The sequence below is a fragment of the Lachnellula hyalina genome (genome assembly GCF_007821495.1).
Source record: "Lachnellula hyalina strain CBS 185.66 chromosome Unknown contig00271, whole genome shotgun sequence".
Taxonomy (NCBI): Eukaryota; Fungi; Ascomycota; class Leotiomycetes; order Helotiales; family Lachnaceae; genus Lachnellula; species Lachnellula hyalina.
The window spans coordinates 1-24,811 of NW_022157385.1; the positions used below are offsets into that span (position 1 = coordinate 1).

At 47.3% G+C, this 24,811-nt stretch overlaps 9 protein-coding genes across 9 annotated transcripts; 6 read left to right on the forward strand and 3 right to left on the reverse strand.

The window, feature by feature from the left end:
• Nucleotides 1–1,344: 1,344 nt before the first annotated feature.
• Nucleotides 1,345–4,679, reverse strand: 2E4.130 (Regulator of nonsense transcripts 1-like protein; the record flags this gene model as incomplete). The annotated part of the gene is made up of 2 exons (XM_031153734.1): nt 1,345–4,330; nt 4,381–4,679. The coding sequence occupies 2 exons, from the start codon at nt 4,677–4,679 to the stop codon at nt 1,345–1,347; spliced, it is 3,285 nt and encodes a 1,094-aa protein (XP_031001215.1).
• Nucleotides 4,680–5,236: 557 nt separating this feature from the next.
• Nucleotides 5,237–6,259, forward strand: IMP4 (U3 small nucleolar ribonucleoprotein; the record flags this gene model as incomplete). Its single annotated transcript, XM_031153735.1, has 2 exons — nt 5,237–5,242; nt 5,369–6,259. 2 exons carry the CDS (start codon nt 5,237–5,239, stop codon nt 6,257–6,259), a joined length of 897 nt encoding a protein of 298 aa, XP_031001217.1.
• A 948-nt stretch (nt 6,260–7,207) lies between these two features.
• Nucleotides 7,208–8,815, forward strand: YML018C_0 (putative vacuolar membrane protein; the record flags this gene model as incomplete). The annotated part of the gene is made up of 2 exons (XM_031153736.1): nt 7,208–7,728; nt 7,786–8,815. Coding segments are annotated over 2 exons (1,551 nt in total), but the record flags the coding sequence as incomplete, so codon positions are not given.
• A 714-nt stretch (nt 8,816–9,529) lies between these two features.
• LHYA1_G008820 (uncharacterized protein) lies at nt 9,530–10,459 on the forward strand (the record flags this gene model as incomplete). The annotated part of the gene is made up of 1 exon (XM_031153737.1): nt 9,530–10,459. The coding sequence occupies one exon, from the start codon at nt 9,530–9,532 to the stop codon at nt 10,457–10,459; it is 930 nt and encodes a 309-aa protein (XP_031001213.1).
• A 433-nt stretch (nt 10,460–10,892) lies between these two features.
• Nucleotides 10,893–11,582, reverse strand: LHYA1_G008821 (uncharacterized protein; the record flags this gene model as incomplete). Its single annotated transcript, XM_031153738.1, has 2 exons — nt 10,893–11,287; nt 11,348–11,582. 2 exons carry the CDS (start codon nt 11,580–11,582, stop codon nt 10,893–10,895), a joined length of 630 nt encoding a protein of 209 aa, XP_031001214.1.
• Nucleotides 11,583–15,101: 3,519 nt separating this feature from the next.
• Nucleotides 15,102–15,912, forward strand: LEU2_1 (3-isopropylmalate dehydrogenase; the record flags this gene model as incomplete). Its single annotated transcript, XM_031153739.1, has 3 exons — nt 15,102–15,340; nt 15,396–15,759; nt 15,793–15,912. 3 exons carry the CDS (start codon nt 15,102–15,104, stop codon nt 15,910–15,912), a joined length of 723 nt encoding a protein of 240 aa, XP_031001211.1.
• A 259-nt stretch (nt 15,913–16,171) lies between these two features.
• LEU2_0 (3-isopropylmalate dehydrogenase) lies at nt 16,172–16,427 on the forward strand (the record flags this gene model as incomplete). Its single annotated transcript, XM_031153740.1, has 2 exons — nt 16,172–16,278; nt 16,328–16,427. The coding sequence occupies 2 exons, from the start codon at nt 16,172–16,174 to the stop codon at nt 16,425–16,427; spliced, it is 207 nt and encodes a 68-aa protein (XP_031001212.1).
• Nucleotides 16,428–17,937: 1,510 nt separating this feature from the next.
• On the forward strand, nt 17,938–19,901 carry PTR2_1 (Peptide transporter; the record flags this gene model as incomplete). Its single annotated transcript, XM_031153741.1, has 3 exons — nt 17,938–18,178; nt 18,229–18,426; nt 18,478–19,901. The coding sequence occupies 3 exons, from the start codon at nt 17,938–17,940 to the stop codon at nt 19,899–19,901; spliced, it is 1,863 nt and encodes a 620-aa protein (XP_031001209.1).
• Nucleotides 19,902–22,788: 2,887 nt separating this feature from the next.
• On the reverse strand, nt 22,789–24,320 carry ALDH3A1 (Aldehyde dehydrogenase,dimeric NADP-preferring; the record flags this gene model as incomplete). The annotated part of the gene is made up of 3 exons (XM_031153742.1): nt 22,789–23,854; nt 23,905–24,128; nt 24,183–24,320. The coding sequence occupies 3 exons, from the start codon at nt 24,318–24,320 to the stop codon at nt 22,789–22,791; spliced, it is 1,428 nt and encodes a 475-aa protein (XP_031001210.1).
• Nucleotides 24,321–24,811: the final 491 nt, after the last annotated feature.

Here is a 24,811-nt window from a genome sequence, read left to right on the forward strand (position 1 = left end):
CTCCACCTCCACCCCTGCCTTCATCCCCAGAGCCATCTCCATCTCCAAACGTCCTATTTTCAAAGTCTTTGGCGGCATCCGACAGTCTCAAGCCGGCATTGGAAATCTCCCTCATGGTCACCTCATGTTTTGATTCTTCTAGGTCGGCAGTTGAGCTGAAGACCATGGCATTCTCATGTTCTTCAAGCCATCCTGCCAGCTCTCCAATCTCATATTTCACAAGTTCGATTTTGTCGCGAACTTCTTGGCGATTGTACAGTTGGCGAGGCATGGTGATGTCCGCGTTGAAGATTCCGATGCGTATGAAGAAGCTCCAGTAGAGTGGCAAGTCCGCAATCCAGGGAGCAGAGTCCTATTGTTATACATCTGAGCCCAAATATCATCAAGAAACAGTAGGTCCATACGACCAACCTTTCAAACATCAAAGCAGCAGAGAGTTTGATAACAAAAGTCTCACCAAACCCGTCTATCAATGAAATGAAAAGCAGCCACGAGAATCCGTAGCTTTGAGTCAGTAGCTTTGAGGCCTTCAAAGGTTTGGAAACGGGCAGTGATCTACCTCCTTCAGCAAACAAACCCGGCGGCCTGAGAATGTGAACTGACTGATTTTCTCCCGCAAATGAGAAACCGAGAGGATATTCACTCTTCAAAGAAATGGACTGATGTGTATACATGTACAGTCGTGAACATACCGTGATTTACCTTTCACGCATCAAAGCAAGACAAAGAGAGTAAATTCGAGCAAGTCCATCGCATTTCAACATGAGCATGAACATTTCAGGCACTACCCCCTTCAAACTGGCAAAGCAACGAATTGTGGCAAGACTATTCCGCTCCGCCCTTCAAGCTAAAACATGACAAACCAAGACAAATAAAGATTTTATCGACCTATGATCATGAGTATCTCGAAAGTTCTACAATACCTACCTTTCACATCTCCAAAGAACCGGGAACTGGCAGTAGGGTCTTGATTGACTACCTGTAAGCACTATCCCACAAGCAACTACAGATATCCCGAACCTAAAGTATGGGTAGCTACATGAGTGCTCCACATAAGAACCATACCACCTTTATGCATCCCCTACTATCAATCTTGACAAAGCAATCCACCCGCAAACTATCTGTCGCATCAGATCTCTCCTCCATTGCCACCTTGTACGTGGGCGGGCTGTGATATCGAAGCCTTTGATGGGTCGACGTAGCCTTTGGATCTCTTAATCGTCCTTTCAATCTCACACGAATGTAAGGTGCCGAATGAGAGCAGCTGGTGTCTTCCACGGCTATCCGTTTCGATAAGATATATCCATGTTGTCCAATGCATTCAAGGACCTCTCAAAGAATCGATCAATCGTAGCCGCCGCCAACCTGGCTAGCAAACGCAGTGGAGACACTCTTCTCATCATCGTCCAAGCGGCGACCGCTCAACAAGGAACTACTTCCAAAAACACTCCCCGCATCACCGGTCTTGTAATCCGCCATGCGACCACCAGACTCGATGTAGCGCTTCAGACGGTCAGATTGACTTAAGCTAGTCTGCTTCTGCGCATCGCCAAGACCGGCACCTAAGCTAGCACCACCTTGACCAATGCCCTTGCCATCCATCATGCTGCTGGTTGCATCAGTGAGCTCGCTAGCTGCGACAGATTCGCCCGCAATACTCTCCGAGCCACGACCCCTAGCCTTCTGACCATTGTTGCGTCCTCGAGGATCAAGACCAGGCCAAGAATCACCGTTGAAGTTGGAGAACATCTGAGGGTAGGCAGAACCAATCCCAACACCACCAAGAGCAGAAGAATGGACCGAGGAGACGTCGTCAGGGATGTAGCTCATCATAGAGCCAGCATCGAATTCTTGATTGCTCTTACCATTGACTCCAGGATGTCCATTAAATGCCGAGTGAGCCATTTGGTAGCGTTGAGGTCCGCGGTAGGTTGCCTTGGGGCGGCTGAACTGAAGCAGAGAGGTCTGCAGGTTGGAAAGTGGGCCTTCAACGAGACAGTTGCGTTCCTTGAAATGTTGCAGGAGGTAATGCCAAAGTGGGTGCTTGGACAGGACTTTGGGATTACCGAGAACAACAAGTCCGTACTTGGCACGAGTCAAGGCTACATTGAGTCGTCTGGGATCGCTCAAGAAACCGATACCCTGGTGGTCGTTGGAACGAACGCAGGACAAGACAATGAAGTCTTTCTCTCTACCCTGGAAAGCATCAACGGAAGCAACTTCAATCTCCTTGTAGCTCTCCTTCTTGAACGTTCCCGTATTCTGCATAGAGCTGACAACAAATGATCGTTGGCCCTCGTATGGAGTAATGACACCAATGTCTGCAGGCTGAACGCCAGCCTTGAAGAAACGAGTGACAATCTTTTCAACGTTGGAGGCTTCAGTTCGATTGAGGTATGAAGTACCGGAAGCTGAGATTTCTTCGTTGCCGAGATTAGACCAGAACATCATGGGAGAATCGGCAACGGGCCATGGGAAGTCGACATCACGGCGAAGTCTCTGCGCCATGGTAACACCATTCTGAAGCGAGCCCTCGTAAAACATGTTCGACGGGAACTCGGAAAGACAAGGATGCATACGATACTGGACGTTGAGGCGAATAGGGTGCTCGCGCAGAATGACCAGACGTTCGAAGAGGGATTGGTTGAGACCAGCTTTGGCAGCCTTCTTATTCATTATGACTGGACCCAACTGCTGATGATCTCCAACCAACACAACTTGTTTGCATCCAAGAACCAATGGAATCATGCATTCTGGCTCGGCTGATTGGGTGGATTCGTCGATCAATACAGTTCGAAACTTCATCTTGGCGAGGCGAGGATCACCAGCTCCAACGCAGGTACAGCAAATGACATCTGCGTTGCTCAGAATCTCACGCTCTGCAGCGCGGGTCAGAGTCTTGAACTTCTTTTCATCCTGGCTGGACAATTCGCCAAGTTCGCTCTTCAGCTGGGAGAGCTTGGTCAGTTCGAGATTGCTATCATTCATGCGAACCTGCTCGTGAAGAGAGAGGAAGCCAACTGAAGATTCAACATCCTCACGCGACTTGGCTGTCAGACGAACGACCTTCAATCCAGTACGGTGTATACGCTCGCAGAGCTGATCAACCGCAACGTTGGATGGTGCACAGACAAGGACTTGACCTCCGTTGACTTTGGCAAGATGGTAGATGATGGTGGCTGATGTGACTGTCTTTCCGGTTCCAGGTGGGCCTTGAATCAGACTGAGAGGCTTCTGGATGACACTCTTGACAGCATTGATTTGACTACTGTTCAATTCAGGAAGACCAGGAACACTGAATTTCTTGGGCATCTGAATCTTCATAGGGGCTGCCGCGACTTCGTGGCCGAGAAGCTTGTGGAATATGTATCCAGAAACGCTCATCTCGTCAACAGCGAAAGTCTTCATGGCGAACTGCATGCGATCATACGAAGTGGCCTTCCAAACGTAATCGGCTGAGAAGTTGTGGGTACATTCCGTAGGTACAGACTTGTCGTTGCCAACCTTTCGCAGTTCGATCGTGACCTCGTCAGATTGGTTGTTTGGAATCTTAATGACATATCCCACACCCTCCCAAACTGGTCGTAGCTCTCCCTTATACTTCAGGCGCATTTCATCACCAACTGCAAGCTTGACATCTCCTAACTCAATCTTGGGAAGAACAAAGCTGGCTAGATGCTTGTTGTTGAGACCATAATCCCATCGAATGACCAAACCATCCTCAGATTGAGCTTCCTTCAACTTGCGATCGTAGTCTGCCTCGATCTTGACAAGGGGGCCAAAGACATTCTGGTACTGGTATGCATCATCGTATTTCAAGAGAACAGGAGCTGGCTCGTCATCGATTCCAGCGGCCTTCTCCAGATCAGCAATGGTAGCATTCGCATTGTCCTTCCACATCTCCTCCAGCTTTGCGATGTTTGGCGGGGTCAAATGTCTCGCACGAAGCTGCTCGGCATCTGTAGGCACTGATACAAGCCAAGGCAAGAATGAGCGATCTTCGATTAGTGGTTGCCATCTTGAAATATCCCAACTCATATCCTTCGAGGACGGTGCAGAGGCGCAAGGTTGGCGACAGAGGAGTACAACAACCGTGTCGGATTTTGCAGGAATGAACCCAAGCAAGAACACATTCTTTGTACCACAGTTGTAACATTCGAGGACCGTATCTCCGAGCGTGGAAAGCGGATGAAGCTGGACTTCCTTGTGTCGCGCGCGGACCAGATGGTTGACGATGTGGGAAGAAGTGGCGTTTCCTCGAGCACTGCAGAACCACTTGCTACATCCTAGACACTTGACGACGCAACTTGGGGAATGGATGCCACAGTATCTGTACCAATTAGTTTTGCCGTGATCCGTTTGTCGGAGGAGAGAACTTACGCGCAAGCATGTGCTGGAAGTTCCTTCTCGTCCTCCACTCCTCTGAGACCCAAAGTCTTCATTCCCTCCACTGGCATACTCGCCAGGCTCTCGGAATCATCATCGTCAAAAACTTCAGTCTCGTTGTCATCGTCGTCGTTCCGTCTCCTAGTGGGACCTAGACCACCACGTCCTCCATATTGGCCGTAAAGAAGGCTCTCGTCCGGGTCGATATTGGAGAGGTCGTCGGCGCCAGCGTTTATTGCAGCGGCAGAGTCGGAAATGAGATGGTTCCCGAGGTGGGTGAAAGCGCCTTCCATTGTAGGGATGAGGATTGTTTTGACTGCTAGAGGGAAGAATATGATTAGTTAGTCCAGGACGATTAGAACAGGGAGAAGAGGAAGAATAGAGTGCAACCGGCCGTGGAAAAGGTAAGGCGTCGGCAGAGAGGAGAAGATGGTGGCACTGGAATGGGGTTTCCTTACTTTTTTGGATTTGAATTTGTTCAGCAGCCTCGCCTTCGCCTTGTTTGGTGGGTAGGCGTGGCGCGAAGAAAGAATTTTGTTACAGACGCGCCCGTTCGTCCTCAAGTCATTATCGATACAGCACGAGGTTCTGGGCAAGTTGGAATTCTTGCGCAGATGCTTTTCCTGGTGAGGGTGTTGTATTTGTATCTTCGCGGTGGTGGTGGTGGTACAGGTGGTGGTGGAAGAAAATGTTGGTGTTGCAGGTGGATTGAATGTGGGATGCAGAAGAGCCGCCCGCCCAGGGGCGGAATGTGTAGCGCGGGCGGGCAAAACCTTGTCAGAGTTTTATATTTTATATTTTTATTATATCGAAGAACTTCAATCTTTTGCGCCGACAGCTCTACACAATTATGAATGTAAGTATCTCACTCCTACTTGGTATTACGTGACGGGGAAACAGATTGACAACAAAACCTACACCAACCAAAATATACTGATTGCAACTGCTCCCGTATACAAACTTCATAGCTAACCTGCCGCAGCGCAAGCAAGCCCGCCAACGAAAGGACTACCTTTATCGACGGGCCCTCACCCTCCAGCAAGCAGAGATTTCAGAGAAGAGAGCAAAGCTACGAGCCTCTCTAGCCTCCGGAAAACCATTAGATGCTGCGATTGCCAACGACAAGACGCTGCGGGAGGATTACAAGTACGATGAATCAAGACCCGATTTGACGGCAAATGAGGAGCTTGATTTGGACGATGAATACTCTCAACTGTCTGGAATTGTTGATCCACGAGTGCTCGTAACAACCTCAAGAGATCCTTCCACCAGACTATCCTCCTTTGCCAAAGAAATCCGATTACTGCTACCAACATCGATACGACTAAACCGAGGAAATTTGATTCTTCCAAATCTCGTACAATCTGCACAGGCGTCGGGACTTTCAGACATTATTCTGCTACATGAACATCGAGGCACACCGACGGCTTTGACTCTTTCGCATTTCCCACATGGTCCTACAGTGTCATTTTCCCTGCACAACGTTGTCCTACGCCATGATATCCCCAACAGCTCCAGAGGGACCGTCTCGGAATCATACCCACACCTGATTTTTGAAGGCTTCACATCTCGGTTGGGACAACGAATGGTCAAGATATTAAAGCACATCTTCCCACCAAAGGAAGCCATTACGAACAAGACAAAGCTGGGTAGCAGAGTGGTAACCTTCAAGAATATTGAAGATAGCATCGAGGTACGGCATCACGTCTTTGTGAAAACGTCGTATCAGAGTGTCGAACTGGCAGAGGTTGGTCCAAGGATGACGATGAGGTGTTTTGAGATCAGGGGTGGAACGTTGGAGAACAAAGATGGCGATGTGGAGTGGCGGTTGAACCAGTATACCAGGACCAGTCGAAAGAAGGATTATTTGTGAACTAGGAAAAGTTATTGCTGTTTAGCGCGGAGTTGGGGATAAAATGTACCTGGCTGAGTTACCAGCCTCGCAGAATTTCTACGAGTTCCATCCAGCCTTCGATCATTTCTTTGACGTACGGTACAACCCAGACTGTGAGAATTACTCGGTGTGCTTCGTCGAGCATGGGAAAAAAGATTGGGAGAGCAGTGAAGAGATGCATGGATATTCTTTAGTGAGGAAGTCAACGGGGCCATTCCTCCATCCTGACCTATTTCATCGTTCACTTTCCTTTGACTTCTCATGCTTCAAATGGTATGCTGGGGAACACGCAAGCCATGGGTATAGGTACAGCACATATGTCGATGCTGATGCTCCTTTGTGTTTGTGTTTCCCTGCTGCATAGTGAGGGCAAACAACTCACACTCTGGTTTCATCTGTAAATGCATGTTTATAGATCCGACACCAAGGATCTAATACCACAAACTGTTTGGCTGGTACATACATACTTACAGATGTATTTCTCGCAAGCAAGTGCATACGTAACAGATTTGACTGGGGGTTTATTGCATAACCCGGAAGGGCTCGATATCATCTGGTCGACATCATACTCGGTACATTTGCCTACATGACTACGGCTCTTGATCTAACAACACCACACCACTGCATCAATCATGTGCCTGCATCTAAATATAAAAACAGAATACGAGTAAATCCCTGTAATTAATTATATACCCACGTGATGGGCTAGATCGTGGGGTTCTCCACTACAGGCCCTCGAGACCCTTATCTGAAGAATGGCTTGCCTTACGATTGGCTTAGCGAGTTACCAACAACTGCAACTGTGTCTTTCATCCCACTGCTGACAGCCATACTTACAGCCTCGTGCATAAATCACATTTACCTTGCAATAATTACCTAATTAGCTAGGTATATCTTCATATTAGTACCGTGTGGATGTCTCACAGCAATCATCTGGCCCCAATCAGCGCAAATGCACAACGAAGAGCTGTAACGCCCGTCTCCCCATCCAGGACTGTCTCCCTCGAACCAAAGCACAACGGTACCTCCGAGGAAGAAGATCCCCTTCAAACCCTCCCGGACGACGACGATTACAGCGATTGGGACGTCGACGTCGATAACGAAGGCAAAAACATAGATATGGACGACCGACGCCCCCCTCTCCACCGGCCGATGGATGGGCGCTCTCATCAACCTCTCCTACGCAAGGACTCTGATCTCGAAGCACGCGGGCGTAGTAGAGGAAGTGGTTATAATTCTCCCGAACCTCCAGAACGGCCGCCCACATTCTCGAGGCGATCTACCATGCGTAGCAGGAGTCCGGACACACAGGCGAAGCTGGCAACGAAAAAAAAGTATACATATGCTGCCTTTTTTCTAGGTCTGAGCTTGGTCAGTTTCGTTGTTCAGACCGAGACGGCGGTTTATATCCAGCATGAGATGGGGTGGAATAAGGCGTATTGTATGCTGTGAGTCTTCCTTGCGTTCCTCTCTCTGGAAAGCCAAATACTGACTATCTGCCTCAGATACCTAACACATGGCTCTTGGTCCTTACTATGGCCTTTCCAACTCCTCTGTCTCCGCCTCCAAAAATGGAACATGCCCTGGCATACCTTCTGGCGCCGACACGTATACCTCGTTCGAACTACAGCCCAAATGGTGGAGTTACAAGACCTCTCTATCCCCCGCGGCCAACACTCTCCAGTCCCATACATGCTGCGCAAAACTGCGCTGGTTACTTGCGCCCTAACAGTTGCAGGAGGTTCTTGGTACGTAGCTGTCAATATGACCTCGCCATCAGATCTCACAGCCATCTACAATTGCTCCGCATTCTTCGCCTATGCTTTCAGCGTCCCTATGCTGAAAGAAAAACTCCGCTTCGATAAATCCTTCGCAGTAATAGTGGCTATTGCAGGCGTTTTAATTGTAGCGTACGGAGACTCAACACCAACCAAACATGGTGGGAAATCTGGAGGCTCGGTAGGTGGAGGAGAGGAAAAAGAAGCTAGTAATCGAGTACTAGGGAATCTTATAATTGGTGTGGGGAGCGTGTTATACGGGTTCTACGAAGTCCTATATAAGAGACTTGCATGTCCACCGGAAGGAACAAGTCCAGGGAGAGGAATGATCTTTGCCAACACTTTCGGCTCCTTAATCGGCTCGTTCACGCTCCTAGTTCTATGGATTCCGCTTCCCATCCTACACTTCACAGGCCTAGAGAGATTCGAATTACCACATGGGAACACAGCCTGGCTCCTCCTGATCTCTGTCCTCTCCAATGCGACGTTTTCGGGCAGTTTTCTCGTACTCATCAGTCTCACTTCGCCCGTGCTCTCCAGCGTCGCTGCACTCCTCACAATATTCCTGGTCGCGATCGTAGACTGGTTATGGACCGGCGTTCCTTTAGCTCCTGCTGCGATTGCCGGGGGGATTTTAATTATAGCGGCATTCTTACTTTTGAGTTGGAGTACGTTTCGGGAGATGACCGAGGACAGAAGGAAAAAGCAGGTTGATTTGAGTGAGAGTGATGATAGTGATAAGGATTCAGATGATTAAGTGATTTGTGCCATGGGTTTGGTAATTTGCATTGTATTAATTGGGATCGACAGGTCGGCGTTTTCATCCAATGCATTTAGATAAATACGGGGTGGCTGTTTGTGATACTAGAAGGGAAGGAGGCTGAAGCTTGGATATACCCTTTGTTTAGACTTCCGCCACTATTCTATCATTCTCCAATGTTGTTCACCACTCATTGTGCTCGCCCAGTCCGTTTACGGTCTATTCCAATTAGGTAGTCCCTCTTCTGCACCTGTCTCTACTTTCTGGCCGGAGGTGATGTATTGATTAAGAGTATGCGGAAATTCGTTATGCGGGGTAGTCTCGTCTTACCAACCAAGTGGGAAGACTTGAATTACACCAAGCTGACTACACATGCTCCAAACAAGTGTCAATTGCGAAAAGAACATCCACTATCTATCTTGATTAAACTCCAAGCATGTGTGATTTTTCAGCTGATAAAGCTCATGGCTCATCTTCGAAGGGCGGCTCTTTATGCTTTGTCAGTCTCGGAGTTGTGGGTTCTTTCTCTCATTTGGTACTCCGTGTTGCTCTCCTAATCGTTCTTCAACATCGTAATCCGGATTAAAGATCATCACCAAGGATTGGAATAATAGAATTCAAAAAGGGAACATATAACAGGGGTCACTCACTGTATCTATCTTCTATATCATTCACAACTCAAACAGATTCAAACACCATCTCTCTTCCATCATGCTTATTCTAATCGCTGGAATCACTGGAACTCTTGGCCAACGCCTGGCTAACGTTGCCATCTCAAGAAGAATCTCAATCCGAGGTCTAGGTCGCAATCCCGACGCCCTCAGCCCCGAACTTTCTCCCCATCTTGAAGCATTCATAAAAAGCACCTCATACTACGACATCCCCGCTCTCGAAAAAGCAGTCAGCGGAGTCGATGCAGTCATTAACGCCTACGCACTAGTCCCAGTATTAGACCTTGACGGTCACCTCCTCCTTCTGCGCGTGGCCGAACGCGCCAACATCAAGATATCCATCGCCTCGTCCTGGAGCCGCGATTGGACAAATCTCAAGTTCGGAGATTTCGAGCACTACAATAACCATATTGCGTTCGAGCACCAGATCGCAACTACTCGATCCATCCGCCCTGCCTCCGTGCTCACTGGCCTGTTTGCTGATCTCTTCTATACACCGTATGGACCTGGGGGCTTCGACACGCGTGCTGAGAAGCCACGCATGAGGTACTGGGGCGCTGATGACGCCGGCGCCACCGACAAATGGCCGTGGAGCACGCAGGCCGATGCAGCGGAATACACGATCGACATGCTGCTCCACGGCAAGGGGGTCCGAGCTGGAGAAGGCGGCTTCTCCAGGATCCGTTCCGGAACGACTACTGTACGGGAACTCGCTGTAATGTATGAGAGAGTTCATGGAGTTCAGGTGGATGGTACGAGAGAGGGGAGTGTGGAAGAGCTTGAGGCGGAGCTAGCTAGGCTGAGGTTGTTGCAGAAGGGGAGGGCGGCGTATATTGAGTATATGTGGGAGGCGGCGGCGGTGGTTGCTAGTAAGGGATTGTGGGAAAATCCAGATGTTACGCTTCTGGAGCAGTTTAGGAAGCCGACTTCTCTGGAGGAATATTTTGAGGGTGAGAAGAACAAGGTGTAGGGTATTAAGTGGATTATGTTTTCTTTTCTTTTAAAGGCCGACGACTAGAGTTCTTTTCGTAGGAAAATAAAATGAGCATCTTTCATCTGCTTCGGCGTGTAGTGTGTACCTAATTGATGTGTTGTGATGTCCACCGGTACAGTATTACCGCTGCGTCGAGGCCCCTGAATCTTACCCCGCATTTAGCGTGTCAGCTCCATAACCATAGGGCTGACCCCTCAACTATAGGGGCTTCTGGCGAATATCAACCTGGTCCCAGATGGTTTACCAGAACCCCCCAGATCAAATCCAAACATTTTTCTACCTATAATGTTGACCTTATGTTGAAACTAGGCCAGAGAGTATTTGAATCAAATCAAATTGTAATGTGAAACTCCATCATCATCATCATCATCATACATCTCGTTAATACTAACACAATCTCCCAAAACCATCACTTGTCCTCCTCCTTCTTCCCACCACCCAACATCCCACCCACATATCCGCCCGCACCTTTCACGCCATCTGTCAGTGTACCCCCAGCCGCCTGAGCACCACCGACAACACCCTGCCCAGCACTCTGCGCACCGTTCGCAATGCCCGCCCCGGCGCCCTGAGCATTCTGGATCACAGGATCCGTCACACTCGATGCAGGACCACCGTACGAGCCCGTGCCGCTATCATCCTTCCCTCCACGCTCCGCTCGGTTGATGCCCTCTTTGGACGTCAAGTTCCCAATGGGCGCCAAGAGACCATTCTTTCCCACTTGGTTCCCGATCAGATTGTGGACGTCGTCTTGGATCTGGTCCACTTGTGGGATACCGGTTACTTTGGCCTTGTTGAGGGTGTCTGCACTTGATGTTAGTATATGCTATGCATAGTTCAGTGAGAAGGTAGGGGGGAAGTCACCTTTGGTGGCGTAGGAAGCTTTGTTGTCTGTTCCGAACCATTTGAGATATTGGTCTTCGATCCACGGCATCCATTTTTCGTATTGGTCGTTGTAGGCTTCTTTGGCCCATTCCGTGTATGTCTGCTTCTTCTTCTGCTCGTCTGAGAGGCCGTCGTAGATTTGCTTCTTTTGTTCCTCGGTGTGTTCTGGGGCTGAGGCTGAGCCCAGGCCGGTTGCGTTTTTGATAGCTTCCATTATTGATTTCTTGGGTCAATGTGTGATAAGTTAGATATTCTTCAAATGATGATAAGGAGCAGCTTCAACCTCAATATTCTAGAGAGATGATCATTTCTTATAAACATGTGGCCGTGCTTTCAGGTTTTTGTGGCTGATGATTATGACGTATCTTGATGTCTAAGAAGCCTGTTTCTGTAAATTGTGGTTCTTCGGTTGGTCTTTACATGGTCACAGGGATAATAGCAGGGTTTGAAATAACATCGCATTGTAATAAAATCATTGATTACTTGCTAAATCTAAAACAAATTTAGTAGGTACACAAGGCAGGTTTTTATGGTTTTCGTAGGTAGAACGTGAAAGGTGGATTTCAAGAAAAGTCACGTGTGTACTGAGAAGTTCGCTTGAATCAGGGGAAGAGAAGAAGGATTGACATTGAGTGCAGTTCTTAAATAAATAATAACATAGTCGCAATGCTTCTTAATTTGACGGAAGATCAAAGTCTTCAACCACGAGGCCCTCTACAGTAGATTAGGGTTTAGACCCATTGAAAGCTTATGCAGTAACTCGAAGACAGAAACTCGAATCAAGTAAACACTAAATATATCTTCCAGTTGATACACCTACTCAGTAAAGCACGTTTTTCTCCCACACAGACCTTGCGGTGAAACATCAACATCCGAATCAAAGATAACAGGACAGTTATGATTAGAAAGTCGTAGGAAAGAATGGCCCCCCAGCATACGTAAATGGTTTGTTTAACGAAGTTTCACGGAGCCCCTTTTCCTATACGGTATGCGATGAAACAGTGCAAACTCCATATTCCGGCCTGCATAAAACACGCATCTTGACAACCACGAGCGCCGCGAAACAAGTCATGAAAGAGGTCTTGTAATCTGCAGGAAAATCTTCTAGTTATAGGAACTTTCAATTCCTTCAGGATCATAATGAGGTAGAATGACTACGTGAATTAAGGATTTCATGATACATGTAAAGGCAGAGAAAAAGTATAAGAGTCGACACATCCACTGGCTCAGTGATTTAGTCCACATCATCAATCAATTCTTCATCAACATCTATCTCTACACTCTACTCAATTCAAATCAAATCACAAATCAAGTATTCCAAACTCCAATCTTCCCTCACTAAAATCAAGATGCGCGCCTCAATCATCATCCTCGCCTTGTGCTCATCGCTAGCCATCGCCTTCCCACCATTTGCACTATCTGATCGCGACCTTGTACTTGCTGGTCGAGGTGCCTGCGTAAGCCTCTCCCACCCACTTCCCCTCATCTTACTACATACATTAACCTAATGATTTTCTTGTTTAGGATTGCAACGAGGATGGTTGTAGTGCCAGTTCGGCAGCATGCTGTGCCAACGGAACTTGCTAGAGAATGTTTCAGGGGAGCAGAGGACGAGATGGATGATTCAATATCTACTGTGAAGGGCTAGATGTTGTAGTATAAATTGGTCGGGGATTAGAGCTGAACTCCTGGCGAGAAGGCATTGTGATATATATAAGCTTGTATTAGGATGGAAGATCTCGAGTTCTTTGGACATGAATAATAGACAATCAGCTGAAATGCAAATATTTGATTGGCTAAAACACTAATGTTCTGCGAAAGTTACTTAATAATTAAACAGATAAAAGAATGCTTAATATTTGCAAGGCGACTTATCAAACCAGACTTGACACTTTACCAAGGTGAACAGGAGTCACTTTATATAACATATTAGAAGAAGTATATGCTAGTATAGCGAGGGGAAAAGACTACCTGGGTAGGCACAATATAGTCTTTCTGAATTACACGTTATAGATTTGCAAAATTCAAATTTGTGCTGATATACAAGCGGATATATAGTAATATACTGCTCTCAGGAACGAAAGGTAAAAGAGAGTAAGATGCAACCGAATCCAATATATTTTATAAGAAGTGTTTATTATTTCTAGATTAGGTGGTTGACGTTGATACCCCTAGCCCCTATTTGATGCCTTGGTCCGTGTCCGTGTCAAGCTCAGACAGTGGCGCAAATACCGCCGCTCTCTTTCCTGCGCCTCGAGCCCAATCCTCTCATCTGCATCAAAAATGTCAACAGAAACCTCCCCTCTCAATCCAGAGCCGACAGACCCCGTCGATGAATACCTCGACCAGGAAAGGCGAAAGAAGAGAGATCCTCTCTACCTCCTCGTATTCTACTCCCTTTCCCTCGCCGTCTCGATTGGCGGATTCGCCTGCGCAACATGGGGATACATAATCGTAAGGACTGCGTCCTTCGACGAATACAGCAAGCAGGAAATGCGGGATAGCTACGAGAAATACTTTATCGGTATGGAGAGCGTCTGGATCCTGCTAGGCGTGAATGTCATCTGGACCGCGCTCAATCTGCGGGCCGCGTTCAAGGGAACCAACAATGAGCTATGGCCCATCAATATGGTGTACGACTTTGGGATATGGGGCATGTTGATCGCATTCGGGGTTTTGAATATGGTTGAAGCGCTCTGGGACAGGAACCTGTGTAGTGGGCATTGGCAGAATGAGGAGCTGTATAATAAGTGCGACATTGAGATGTTTAGGCTCTTGGTAGTTGAACTGGTGGCTGTGAATCTAGGTATTCTGGCTGCGTAAGTCCTGGACTCGAGGCCCAAGATCCCAACCTACTAACAGGAACGTCTTAGGGTCCTCCATTTCATCCTCCTAGTTGCTAGATGCTGTACCCAGGGACGCCGGAACGATATCACCATGGCTCGGTTGCTGAAGGCTCGGATCCGTGAAGAAGAGTATATACTATTGGGACTAGTAGAAAGGAGGGCACAACTCCTGCATGAAAACGAGGCATTGGAGACAGGGGCGGGATTTGATAGGCCATTACCTCCTGTTCCCGTGGAAATAATTGACGGGGATATCGACAACGTCCGCAATGGCAGTGTGGAAGAGGATCTTATAGATATGGCAGCCGAGGATAGGCCTACCCAAGCTTCTCGAGTAGATGTCGATGTCGAGGCCAGTGTTGTGGATTCTGTTCCAGGCGTCCAAAACACACCACCAACCCCAACCAAGTCGACTTGATATCAAAAATATAGATTGTCTACTACATGGTCCATCTTGAGAAGCGACCTTACGTGATATTTTTTTCATAATGGGACTTTCCAGTGGCTTGTTTAGCTATAATTATCCTATCTGTGGCTCGAAACCCACCAAGTTCGCCGAAGCAATATTAGGACCCCATCCATACTAAAAATTATCTGTAAGAATATTTCTATACTCTTTGCTGATGGTTGACTCGTGATTACAGGACACATTAGAAGTTTTTCCAGAGGCAGAGATGGAGGAAGAGCTAGCCAATACATTTGTGAAGCGACTCTGTGAATTTGGATTTACAATCTCAGTTGGTCGACCCCGCATTTACCCCACTACCCCTCGATTACCAATATAGCAACTTGAGATCCCGATCCTGCAACATTCCCAAGTAAGAACAATCGTCTCCAAGCTTTACTTTTCGTTCGCTAATCAGATTAAAGAATCACGTCTACTCAATATGGCTTCGTATTCGATTCTCGTCCTCCCCGGCGATGGCGTTGGTCCCGAAATCATACCCGAGGCTATCAAAGTCCTTGATCTCATCTCAGCTCACTCAAACGTCAAATTTAACTACGAAACAGCTCTGATGGGTGGTTGCAGCATAGATAAACATGGCGTAGCACTCACAGACGAGGTCCTTGAACTTGCAAAGAAAAGTGATGCAGTGCTATTTGGAAGTGTTGGAGGGCCGAAGTGGTAAGCTGGAACCTTGCAGTTCTGGTGCGACTGAATATTGATGAGCAATGGATAGGGGAGCAGGCAAAGTCCGCCCCGAACAAGGCGTCCTCACCCTGCGCAAAGAACTCAACGCCTTTGCTAACCTACGTCCCTGCCGCTTTGCTTCCAAATCACTCACTGATCTCTCCCCGCTAAAACCCTCTATCATTGAAGGGGCAGACTTCATGATTGTCCGCGAGAACTGCGGCGGTGCTTACTTTGGCACCAAGATTGAAGAAGACAACTTTGCTTCTGATCCTTGGCAGTATTCAAGAGAGGAGGTAGAAAGAGTTGCGCATGTCGCTGCTGCACTTGCATTACAACACGACCCACCCCAGCAGGTTATCAGCTGTGACAAGGCAAATGTGCTTGCGAGCAGCAGGCTTTGGAGGAGGGTTGTAAGTGAAGTGTTTGCAAAAAGTTATCCGCAGATCAAGTTGAGCCATCAGTTGGCAGATAGTGCGGCGATGTTGATGATGAAAGATCCGCGGAGCTTTAACGGGGTTGTGCTTGCGGACAACACGTGGGTTGCGAATAATTTCTGGTGGTGATGTACTGACGATGGGCAGATTTGGGGATATTTTGTCGGATATTAGTAGCGTTATTCCTGGGTCTCTTGGGCTCTTGCCTTCTGCTTCGCTGTCAAGCACCGGGAAGGACTCGAAGACTGTAGGAATCTATGAGCCTATTCATGGGAGTGCTCCAGATATTGCTGGCAAAGGCAAGTGACCCACCACCCAAGAACTAGTTAACTGACTCTTTCTCCAAGGCATTGCAAACCCCATCGCAACGATTCTGTCAGCTTCAATGATGTTGAGATATTCGTTCGGCCTTGTGTCAGAAGCTGAAGCGATTGACCGAGCCGTCAAGAAGGTCCTCGATGGCAAGAATATAGGGGGATTGGAAATCAGAACGCGGTAAGTTGTACACTATCAACTTCCTGCATTCTTTTACGAACCTCTGCAGCGACCTAGGCGGCACGGCTGGGACTGTCGAGATGGGGAAGGTGGTTAGGGAGGTTCTCCACAGTATCTTGCAGCGAAGCTCCCCAGGAGAGGCACAGTAGCGACGGCTGCAGCGCCTTCCAGAACAATATGCACGTAATACGGAGGTACAGTACGCCGCCGGCTAAGAGTTGACGGCATTGATCGGATTGGTGCCCTCACTCCTGTCACTGACAGCTTCTCGGATTCTTTCTATTTACACATTTGACTTTAAGCTACTGTATGTTTTCGAACATGAAGAGCCTAGGCTAGGTAGTTAGGAAATGAAGCCGCAGATTTTACGCGGCTATAGTCGGCTTTGAAGTCCTGGTTTTCTTCTGATTTTGAGCGGCTGAAAACGGAGCCGCACAAAGCTGGTGGCGTTGTTAGCTAGGATCACTTTTCAACACTTGTGTTGCCTGGTTGAGGCAAGACTTCGAGTTCTCTTGGCATGCATTGCTAACGGTTCGTATAAATAACACGGAACTTGGTGACCTGACAATATCGGCGAGAGATCACACGAGTACTCAGATAATACTGGTATAGCAATATTGGAAGACAACAATTCGGCGCTTCTTTGTTCAGCTCTGGCGCTTCTTCCTTCAGTTCTGACTCGCTTTCTAGAAATTTTCTCTTCCTTCTGGAGTTCTTCTAGAAGCACCAGAAGGAATGATCCCCGCTAATCGACGGCGCCACCGCGCCACGGCGCACTTAATCATGCAGCGCAGCCTAGCCTGCAGCGAGCATCCGCTATAGAAAACCGCATGTTACATGACTACATCGTAAATTACCTTCTGTATTCTGTACCTCTAGCAGCAGATTTGGCGGTATTACGAAGTATTATTGTTTACTTCGTTTAGAAATGCGAGCCTTGCGAAGTCATCTGGAATCGACTCAAGCCTTTAGAAGAAGGTGCTGGTCTTTCGGCGCTCGCCAAGATCATATATTTACGTAGTCAGCATACTTGGCATCACTTGGCATTTGCAAAACTGAGTCGATATATCAGTCCTTATTCGTTCTTTCTCGGTGGTGGCTCTAGCGACTGTTACAAAGACTCAGGGTTGTGGTTGATCTTAGCTAAAGTCGTCACTAGCCATCTTCAAGCTTCGACGGACTTTTTCTTCGCTCCCGGATTACCTCCTATCTCAGGCTTAATTTATGGAGATCGCGGTAACTGGTAAATATAGACTATGTAATCGCTATCTCACTGACTCTCACACCCCAACCACCAAGAAGAAGAACCCCTCTATCTTCCAGAAGAAAATACTTTATTCGGCGGCGGCGGATTCCTAGCCTGGCCCTCCCTGCCTGACTCTCAGACTCGGACTCGGACTCGTAAGATCTTACCATTATTACCTACAGGGAAACAATGACCACTCAAATGAAGAGTAATTATCTCTGTCATCATCAAAACCAGTTAGCAGCTTCAACCTGCCGGAGTAACGTTCCCTAATAGGCGCCCACCTTGATCTGCATGCAGCCTCGGGTCGGGCCCCATTAATCAATCTCATTGCTATAAACAACTCGGCCCTCCCTGAGGTCCAGCCTGACATTATCCTCTCGTTTCAGCATTGAACTCGACCAGAAATCAAGATGCCCGAACATGAGATGCAAACAGCAGAGCTGCATGAGCAGGTTGTGGAGCAGGAGCTTGCGAACAGGGAAAAGACCTCAGTCAACCCTGACAAGGTCAACCTCGACCTGGGCTTTGCGCAACCGGTTGCAGATGAGAAGAAAGCCATTGAGTCTCCTGTGTACGACTCGGAGACCGCTTACTCGGACACTCCTGATGACGAAGAGCCAAATGAGCACGAAAAAGTTGTTTTGAGAAGAAGTGCGTACATCTAACAATATATCACTGGACGCAATTCTAATAACTCGCAGTTGGCGAAAGTCTGCCAGTCGCAGCATGGCTGGTCGCCATTGTCGAGCTTTCTGAGCGCTTCACATACTACGGTTGCCAAGGTCTATTCCAAAACTACATCCAGAAACCACTGGATGGAAGTCTGGGACGAGGTGCATTAGGACAGGGTCACCAAACTGCCACTGCTTTAACGACGTTTTTCTCGCTTTGGTGTTACGGTAAGCTTCAAAGCCTCTCACTCGGTATAGATCACCACTGATGTAATAAAGTGACTCCAATCTTCGGTGCCATTGTTGCCGATCAGTACCTAGGCAAATATTGGACCATCGTCTGGTTTGGATGTGTCTATGTCGTTGGTCTTCTCATCCTATGGGTAACGGCTCTACCTGCATCCCTCGCAAATGGCGCAGGAATGGGTGGTTTCATTGCAGCTATTCTAATTATCGGTATTGGAACCGGTGGTATTAAATCAAACGTCGCTCCTTTGATTGCAGATCAATACACCCGGAAGAAGATGGCCGTCAAGACTCTCGTCAAGACTGGCGAGCGAGTCATCATCGACCCTGCCGTCACGATCCAAAGAATCTATCTAGTATTCTATTGCTGTATCAACCTGGGATCGCTGTCCCTGATTGCTACGCCTTATATGGAGCGTGATGTTGGATTCTGGTCCGCTTTCCTGATGTGTTTCTGCATGATGATTGTAGGACTCATTGTCGTGGTCCTAGGCCGGAAGTTCTATATCGTGCGACCACCTCAGGGCTCCGTCATCACCAACGCCTTCAAGGCCATCGGCATTATGATCAAGAACCGCAACATGAATGCACCCAAGCCATCCTACCAAGAGGAATTTGGCCGCACAGGCGCGGTATACCCATGGGACGATCTATTCATCGACGAGCTGAAGCGTGCACTGGTTGCTTGCCGTGTCTTCCTCTTCTACCCCATCTACTGGTTGGTGTATGGTCAGTTCTCCGGAAACTTCGTCTCGCAGGCCGGGCAGATGCGTCTCCATGGCATCCCCAACGACTTGCCGCAGAACTTCGACCCGATCTCTATCCTCTTCTTCGCACCTATCATGGATCGTCTGGTATACCCCCTGTTACAGAAACATCACATCAAGTTCCGTCCCATCGCCCGTATCACCTTTGGCTTCATCATTGCCTCGACATCTATGCTTTACGCAGGCGTTCTGCAACATTTCATCTACAAACAGGGGCCATGTTATGACAAGCCGCTTTGCGATGCTAGTCTTGTCAACGGCGTGAATATCGGAAACAATATCCACATCGCGATCCAAGTCCCAGCATACATGCTCATCGGTATCTCCGAGATCTTCGCGTCCGTCACAGGTCTCGAATACGCATACATGAAGGCTCCTCCTAGCATGAAGTCTTTTGTGCAATCCATGTACCTGCTCACCAACGCCTTCGGGTACGCTTTGGGAGAGGCGTTTACGCCGCTTGTGGGTGATCCACAAGTCGAGTGGTTGTTCGTGGGTCTTTGTGTGGGCAGTTTCTGCGTAGGTGTGGTATTCTGGATCTTGTATCGTTCGTTAGACAAGTTAGAGGACGAGATGAATAGTTTAGATGCGAAGCATGACGAGCTGGAGCACAAGCATGAGCTAGAGGCAACGGGTGTGGATATGCCTGTTAGTGGGGATGCCCACAGGGTTAATCAAAAGGCCGAGTAGAGTTGGAAGCTAAAAGTATATTAATGTGTGATGAGAGATAATTGACGCATGATGAATGGCTAAACCAAGACTTATTGATTTTTCACTCCACGTGAGACTTTCCGTGACTGCTTCTTTCATACCCGATATAAGCGTTTCCGATTCAATGCCTCTTGTCTTATTGTGCGCTATGGCCTTAGGACCAAATAACCTACATGAAAGACAGTACCAAGTACGAGAGTAGTACCTCCACTGTCTATCACTCAATGTGCAAGGGGGGCAATTCATTAAGCATCGATTCGGAAACTCAGAGTCAGGGCCTTGACAATGCACTGAAGAGTACGAGCCTTGGAGGAGAGGAAAGGGATTTGAATGACAGGATCAAGAACATATCGCTATTACCTGTTGACCCAGATACTGAGGGATTCAGTTCGCCAAGTATTGGAAGGGGGAAGGGTAGAGTGGATCTTTCCAAAGACAGCGAGAAGTAAAAGGATAAAAGGAATAGATTTCCATTTGACGAAGATGCTGAGCGTACATGCACTAGTCGGTTGCAATTATGTTTGTTACGTTAGGAAATACACGAAAATGATAGTTATCTTTAGTAAATACCAGTCTTGATTGGTATCCGCCGCTGGAATCCGAATCGACGAATTCAGACAAGGTTCTTTCGTTGTGGCCTATGATTATACTAGAGCCCTTTGAACCACTCATGCTGGAGCAATTCAGCCGTCGATGGCCGCGAATCGGGTTGCCATTGCAGCATTTGCTGAACTAAATCTACAAAGACGTCCATATCGAGGGCCGACATATCGAGAGGCTTTCTTCTCCTGGCATGATGCCAGATGTTACCGTACTCGAAGTCATCCGGGCCATAGACCTGCTGATCATGCTCTTGCATGTCTAATGCGACCCCATCCGGGTTTAAAAAGCTGTCAGCATCGGGCCACTTTGCCCGAATAGTAGGTGGAACTGGACCTAGACGTTGAACAAGGTCACGCAATAGTCGATTGTTCTGGTAAGTACGGTGCGGATCATGAGAGCTGAATTGCGCCTCAACTAAGCGGCGGAGCATAACAGCTTCCCAGAATAAAAGACCAAGAGAGAAAATGTCAGCCTTGTGTGTTGCCGGTATACCAAGCAGTAACTCCGGTGGCCTGAAGTCTGATAAATTATACAAGGGACGTTTTTCGCATTCATCGAAGGAACAGGAAAATCCGAGGTCGACGAGAACAACCCTGGATGAATCATCCAACTGTAGTGAATCATTAAGGGGAGTTGCTGCTACGGTATACTGAATTTCGTTCGGCTTTAACGACTTGCCATCCTTTCGTCGCAGCAATTCGATGTCATGCCGCGAGCTGAAGAGGTTTGCTTTGTCCCATTCAATAGAAAATGGCCCAGCCAGTCTGTTGCCTTCTTCACACGACTGCCAGTGCGCTCCAACAAGCTTTTTGGCTTCATCGGATTCCCTTTGCCACGAGTCTTGAGACCCGTCATCAGAATCCGAGGAAGTAACTTCGTCTTCGGGACTTAGTTCTGTACGGTTACTACTCTGATTTTCTTCGGTTTCTTCACCCGGATGGCGTGATACTATTTCCACATCTTCAGGCCAAACAGCTCTCTGAATTTCGTTTTCAAGTAGCGATGAGAGGTCGTAGCTCAAGGCCATACAAAAGTTTGCTGGCTGAATATCCCGATGAGCTATGCCTTGTCTGTGAAGATAACCAAGACCTAAAAGCATCTGCCGACATGTTTGTTTGGCGAGTTGAGCAGACCAGGGGTCGCCTTCCAGCACTTTTCCTAGCCAGCTTTCCGGCTCGTTAAGCTGCGCACGCTTTTCAAAGGCAGTTTCGGAGACATCACGAAATGATGATCCCAAAGGCTCAAGTACCTTGCAGAAGTGGTGTCCATTGGGTCCATGGACCACAAATGAGTCGAGAGCTAGCTCTACGTGTTGCATTCCCGGGTGATTGGACGGCTGTATTAGTCTGTCGAGCTTGAGTTAGACCTCGCTCATTTTAGCACCGAATACTTTGATAGCAACGAAGCGTCGCTTTGGAGTACTGCGCAGGGTTAGCAATGTGGAGTAGAATTGGTTAAATCACTTGCCTTATGTCCTTTGCTAGCCAGACCGTGGACTGAGATCCAGCACCAAGCTTGCGAAAGACACAATAATGGCCATTGAGAGTGTCACCCAGGTGCAACGGGTGGAACTTGCCTGGTACGTAGTTCTCTGGACTTTCCTAGAGTATGTCAGTACACAACACGCTCTCTTTTAGACAGCAGTACCGACGCCCATGATGCGATTGTTGACGTATATCCTATCTGAAGCCATCCCGGGAATTAAAGCACTCTGCCTCAGACACGATCTTGTGCTGTTGATGTTTTTGGTGTACTAGGATCTTACGAGTTAATAGAGGTTATTATTATTTTAGCGGCGTGTCCGTCCACTTTAGCTTAGCGGCGGGCGCTAAATGACACCCCTGAATTTAGCGACTGAGAAATCCAGGAAGTCCTAGTCCTATTAACTTTTAATGTTCTTGTTATGTAGCATATTAATTAGATGCCGATTTCTTTCTTCCTACTAGGACGTTTATTCTTTTTATCAAGTTAGCCGTAAAACACTATATGAGTTAATTTACCCACGGAACTTATATAGTAAACAAGGCCAAATACATGAATACATTTTGCACAATGCTACGGCTTGCGCTAATTGAACGCAAATTATAACGATTTAGACTATAACTAAAGTCATATAATATGAAATAGAGAGGATACAAATCACATGTCTAATAGGCTAGTCAATCGACTTCGGTTTTGTGGTGGTATATGTCACAGTTAAGATTTATCCTTCTAAAACGACAAAGTTCATCCCTTTCTTAATTCTCTACTTGAAATCCTAAAGTTATGGCTTTGCTTCCAGTGTGTTTTGAATCCACGCCAGTTTCTCAGCATCTACACCAGTAGGGTATCGCCACTGGAGACTATCTTCTGCACCTGAAGGAACTGAAACAACACTTTTTCTATGACTACAAGAGTCAAAACCAGCCTGGCCGCGGTACGCTCCTATTCCACTTCTACCTACACCACCAAACGGTAGATTAGGAACGGCAATCTGTGTCATCGTATCATTGATGGCAACTCCCCCGGATCTCGTATTTCGCAGAACGTACTCCACCTCGTTAGAGTCTTCCGTCATTAAATAGAGACCTAATGGATCCTCTAAAATCTGAGAGACGAGGTCGCATGCCTCTTCAAGTGACGAAAATGAGATTACTGGAAGAATGGGTCCAAATATCTCATCTGACATTAGAGCATCATCCAGGGATACATTACTGACAACTGTCGGCTCGATGAAGAGTGTTTTTTCGTCCCCATGACCTCCAGCTATGATGTTGCCTCTTGTTCTTTTGAGAAGGTCGGTAACACGTTCCCAATGCCGTAAGTTTACCATTCTTCCCATTTTGCCTTCGGCTTGCGGCTTTCCTTGATAGAAACGTCTGATGACTTGCTGCAATGCGTTTAGAAATTCATCTTTCACGCACTCCTCAACCATTGCGTAATCCGGCGCGACACATGTTTGCCCTGCACATGCGAATCTGCCATATACAATTCTTGTAGCTGCTACCATGATATCTGCGCTTTTTGTGACGATCACGGGACTCTTTCCTCCCAACTCCAAGGTAACAGGTGTGAGATGCTGTGCAGCCGCATGCAAAACAATGCGGCCGACATTTGCGCCTCCTGTATAGCAGATATGCCCAAACTTCTCTTTCAAAAGTGCTGTTACCACTGGTTCTCCGCCATTAATAACACGATAGCAACTTTGATCGAGATAACGTGGTACTAAGTTGGCGAGTGCCATTGCAGTGGCAGGCGCAAGTTCACTTGGCTTCATAATTCCAGTATTCCCAGCAGCGATAACTGCAAGAAATGGGGCTGCTACTAGAACAAAGGGATAGTTCCAGGCTCTAGAACGGATGTCAAAAACAGTCATTCATAGAATATGATTCTCACGTACCCAATGACTAAACAAGCACCCAATGGTTGTTTGTGTATGGTAGGGGAGAAATTTTTATACTCGAGGGGAATATCCGGAGCGCATTCGGAAGCTAGCCAGGTGTCCATATTCGTTAACGTGTGGACAATTTCATTTTTGATAGACATCAACTCCATTACTTGAGCCTCAATGACAGGCTTTCCCAGATCTTGAAACAAGCATTGTTGCAGCTCTACTTCATTCTCCTATATTACGACAGTTAGCGGATTTGAGAGCATCGTTGCAGACAGGAGACGAACATCAATGAGCTTCCAGAACTGCTTTAGTTGGTTCTTTCTGAAGGCAATATCTCTCGTCTTCCCAAGCTTAAATGTTGTTTGTAGAGACTTTACTACGGATGGGATATCGTGTAGTGGGGTTGCCGTAAATTTGTTCATATTGACTGCGACCGAATTTGCAAAATGTGGGATTACCAAAGGTACGGATCGGAGTTAAAAGACGGGAAGCAGTTTAAATTAAGAAATATCACGAGGGTGGGGTTAAGTCGATCGTTACCCTGAACTCATATCTACTGAGTGGGGCTCCTGTCTTATTTGCTTCTAGGGCAATCCTCTTCCTTTGGTCATGATCACATGTTGGTTACGGCACGTACTATAAGTTTAGATAGTGAAATGGACTGCATTTCACAAGATGTAGGATGCCAGACCGGTAGCACGAAACGGCATCCTCTATTATACTTCTAACATCTGGGTTTTTAAACGCGGTATTACAAGGAAATCGAGATGCAGTTCTAGGATGCGAGGGTGTTTTCAGCCTACCGTAGCAGTTTCGAGTATCCTCTTGGCGCCTCCTAGAACTCTATTACAATATGTTAAATTTAATTAAAAATTTAGAAATTTATATATAATTAATTCTAATTAATAAAAAA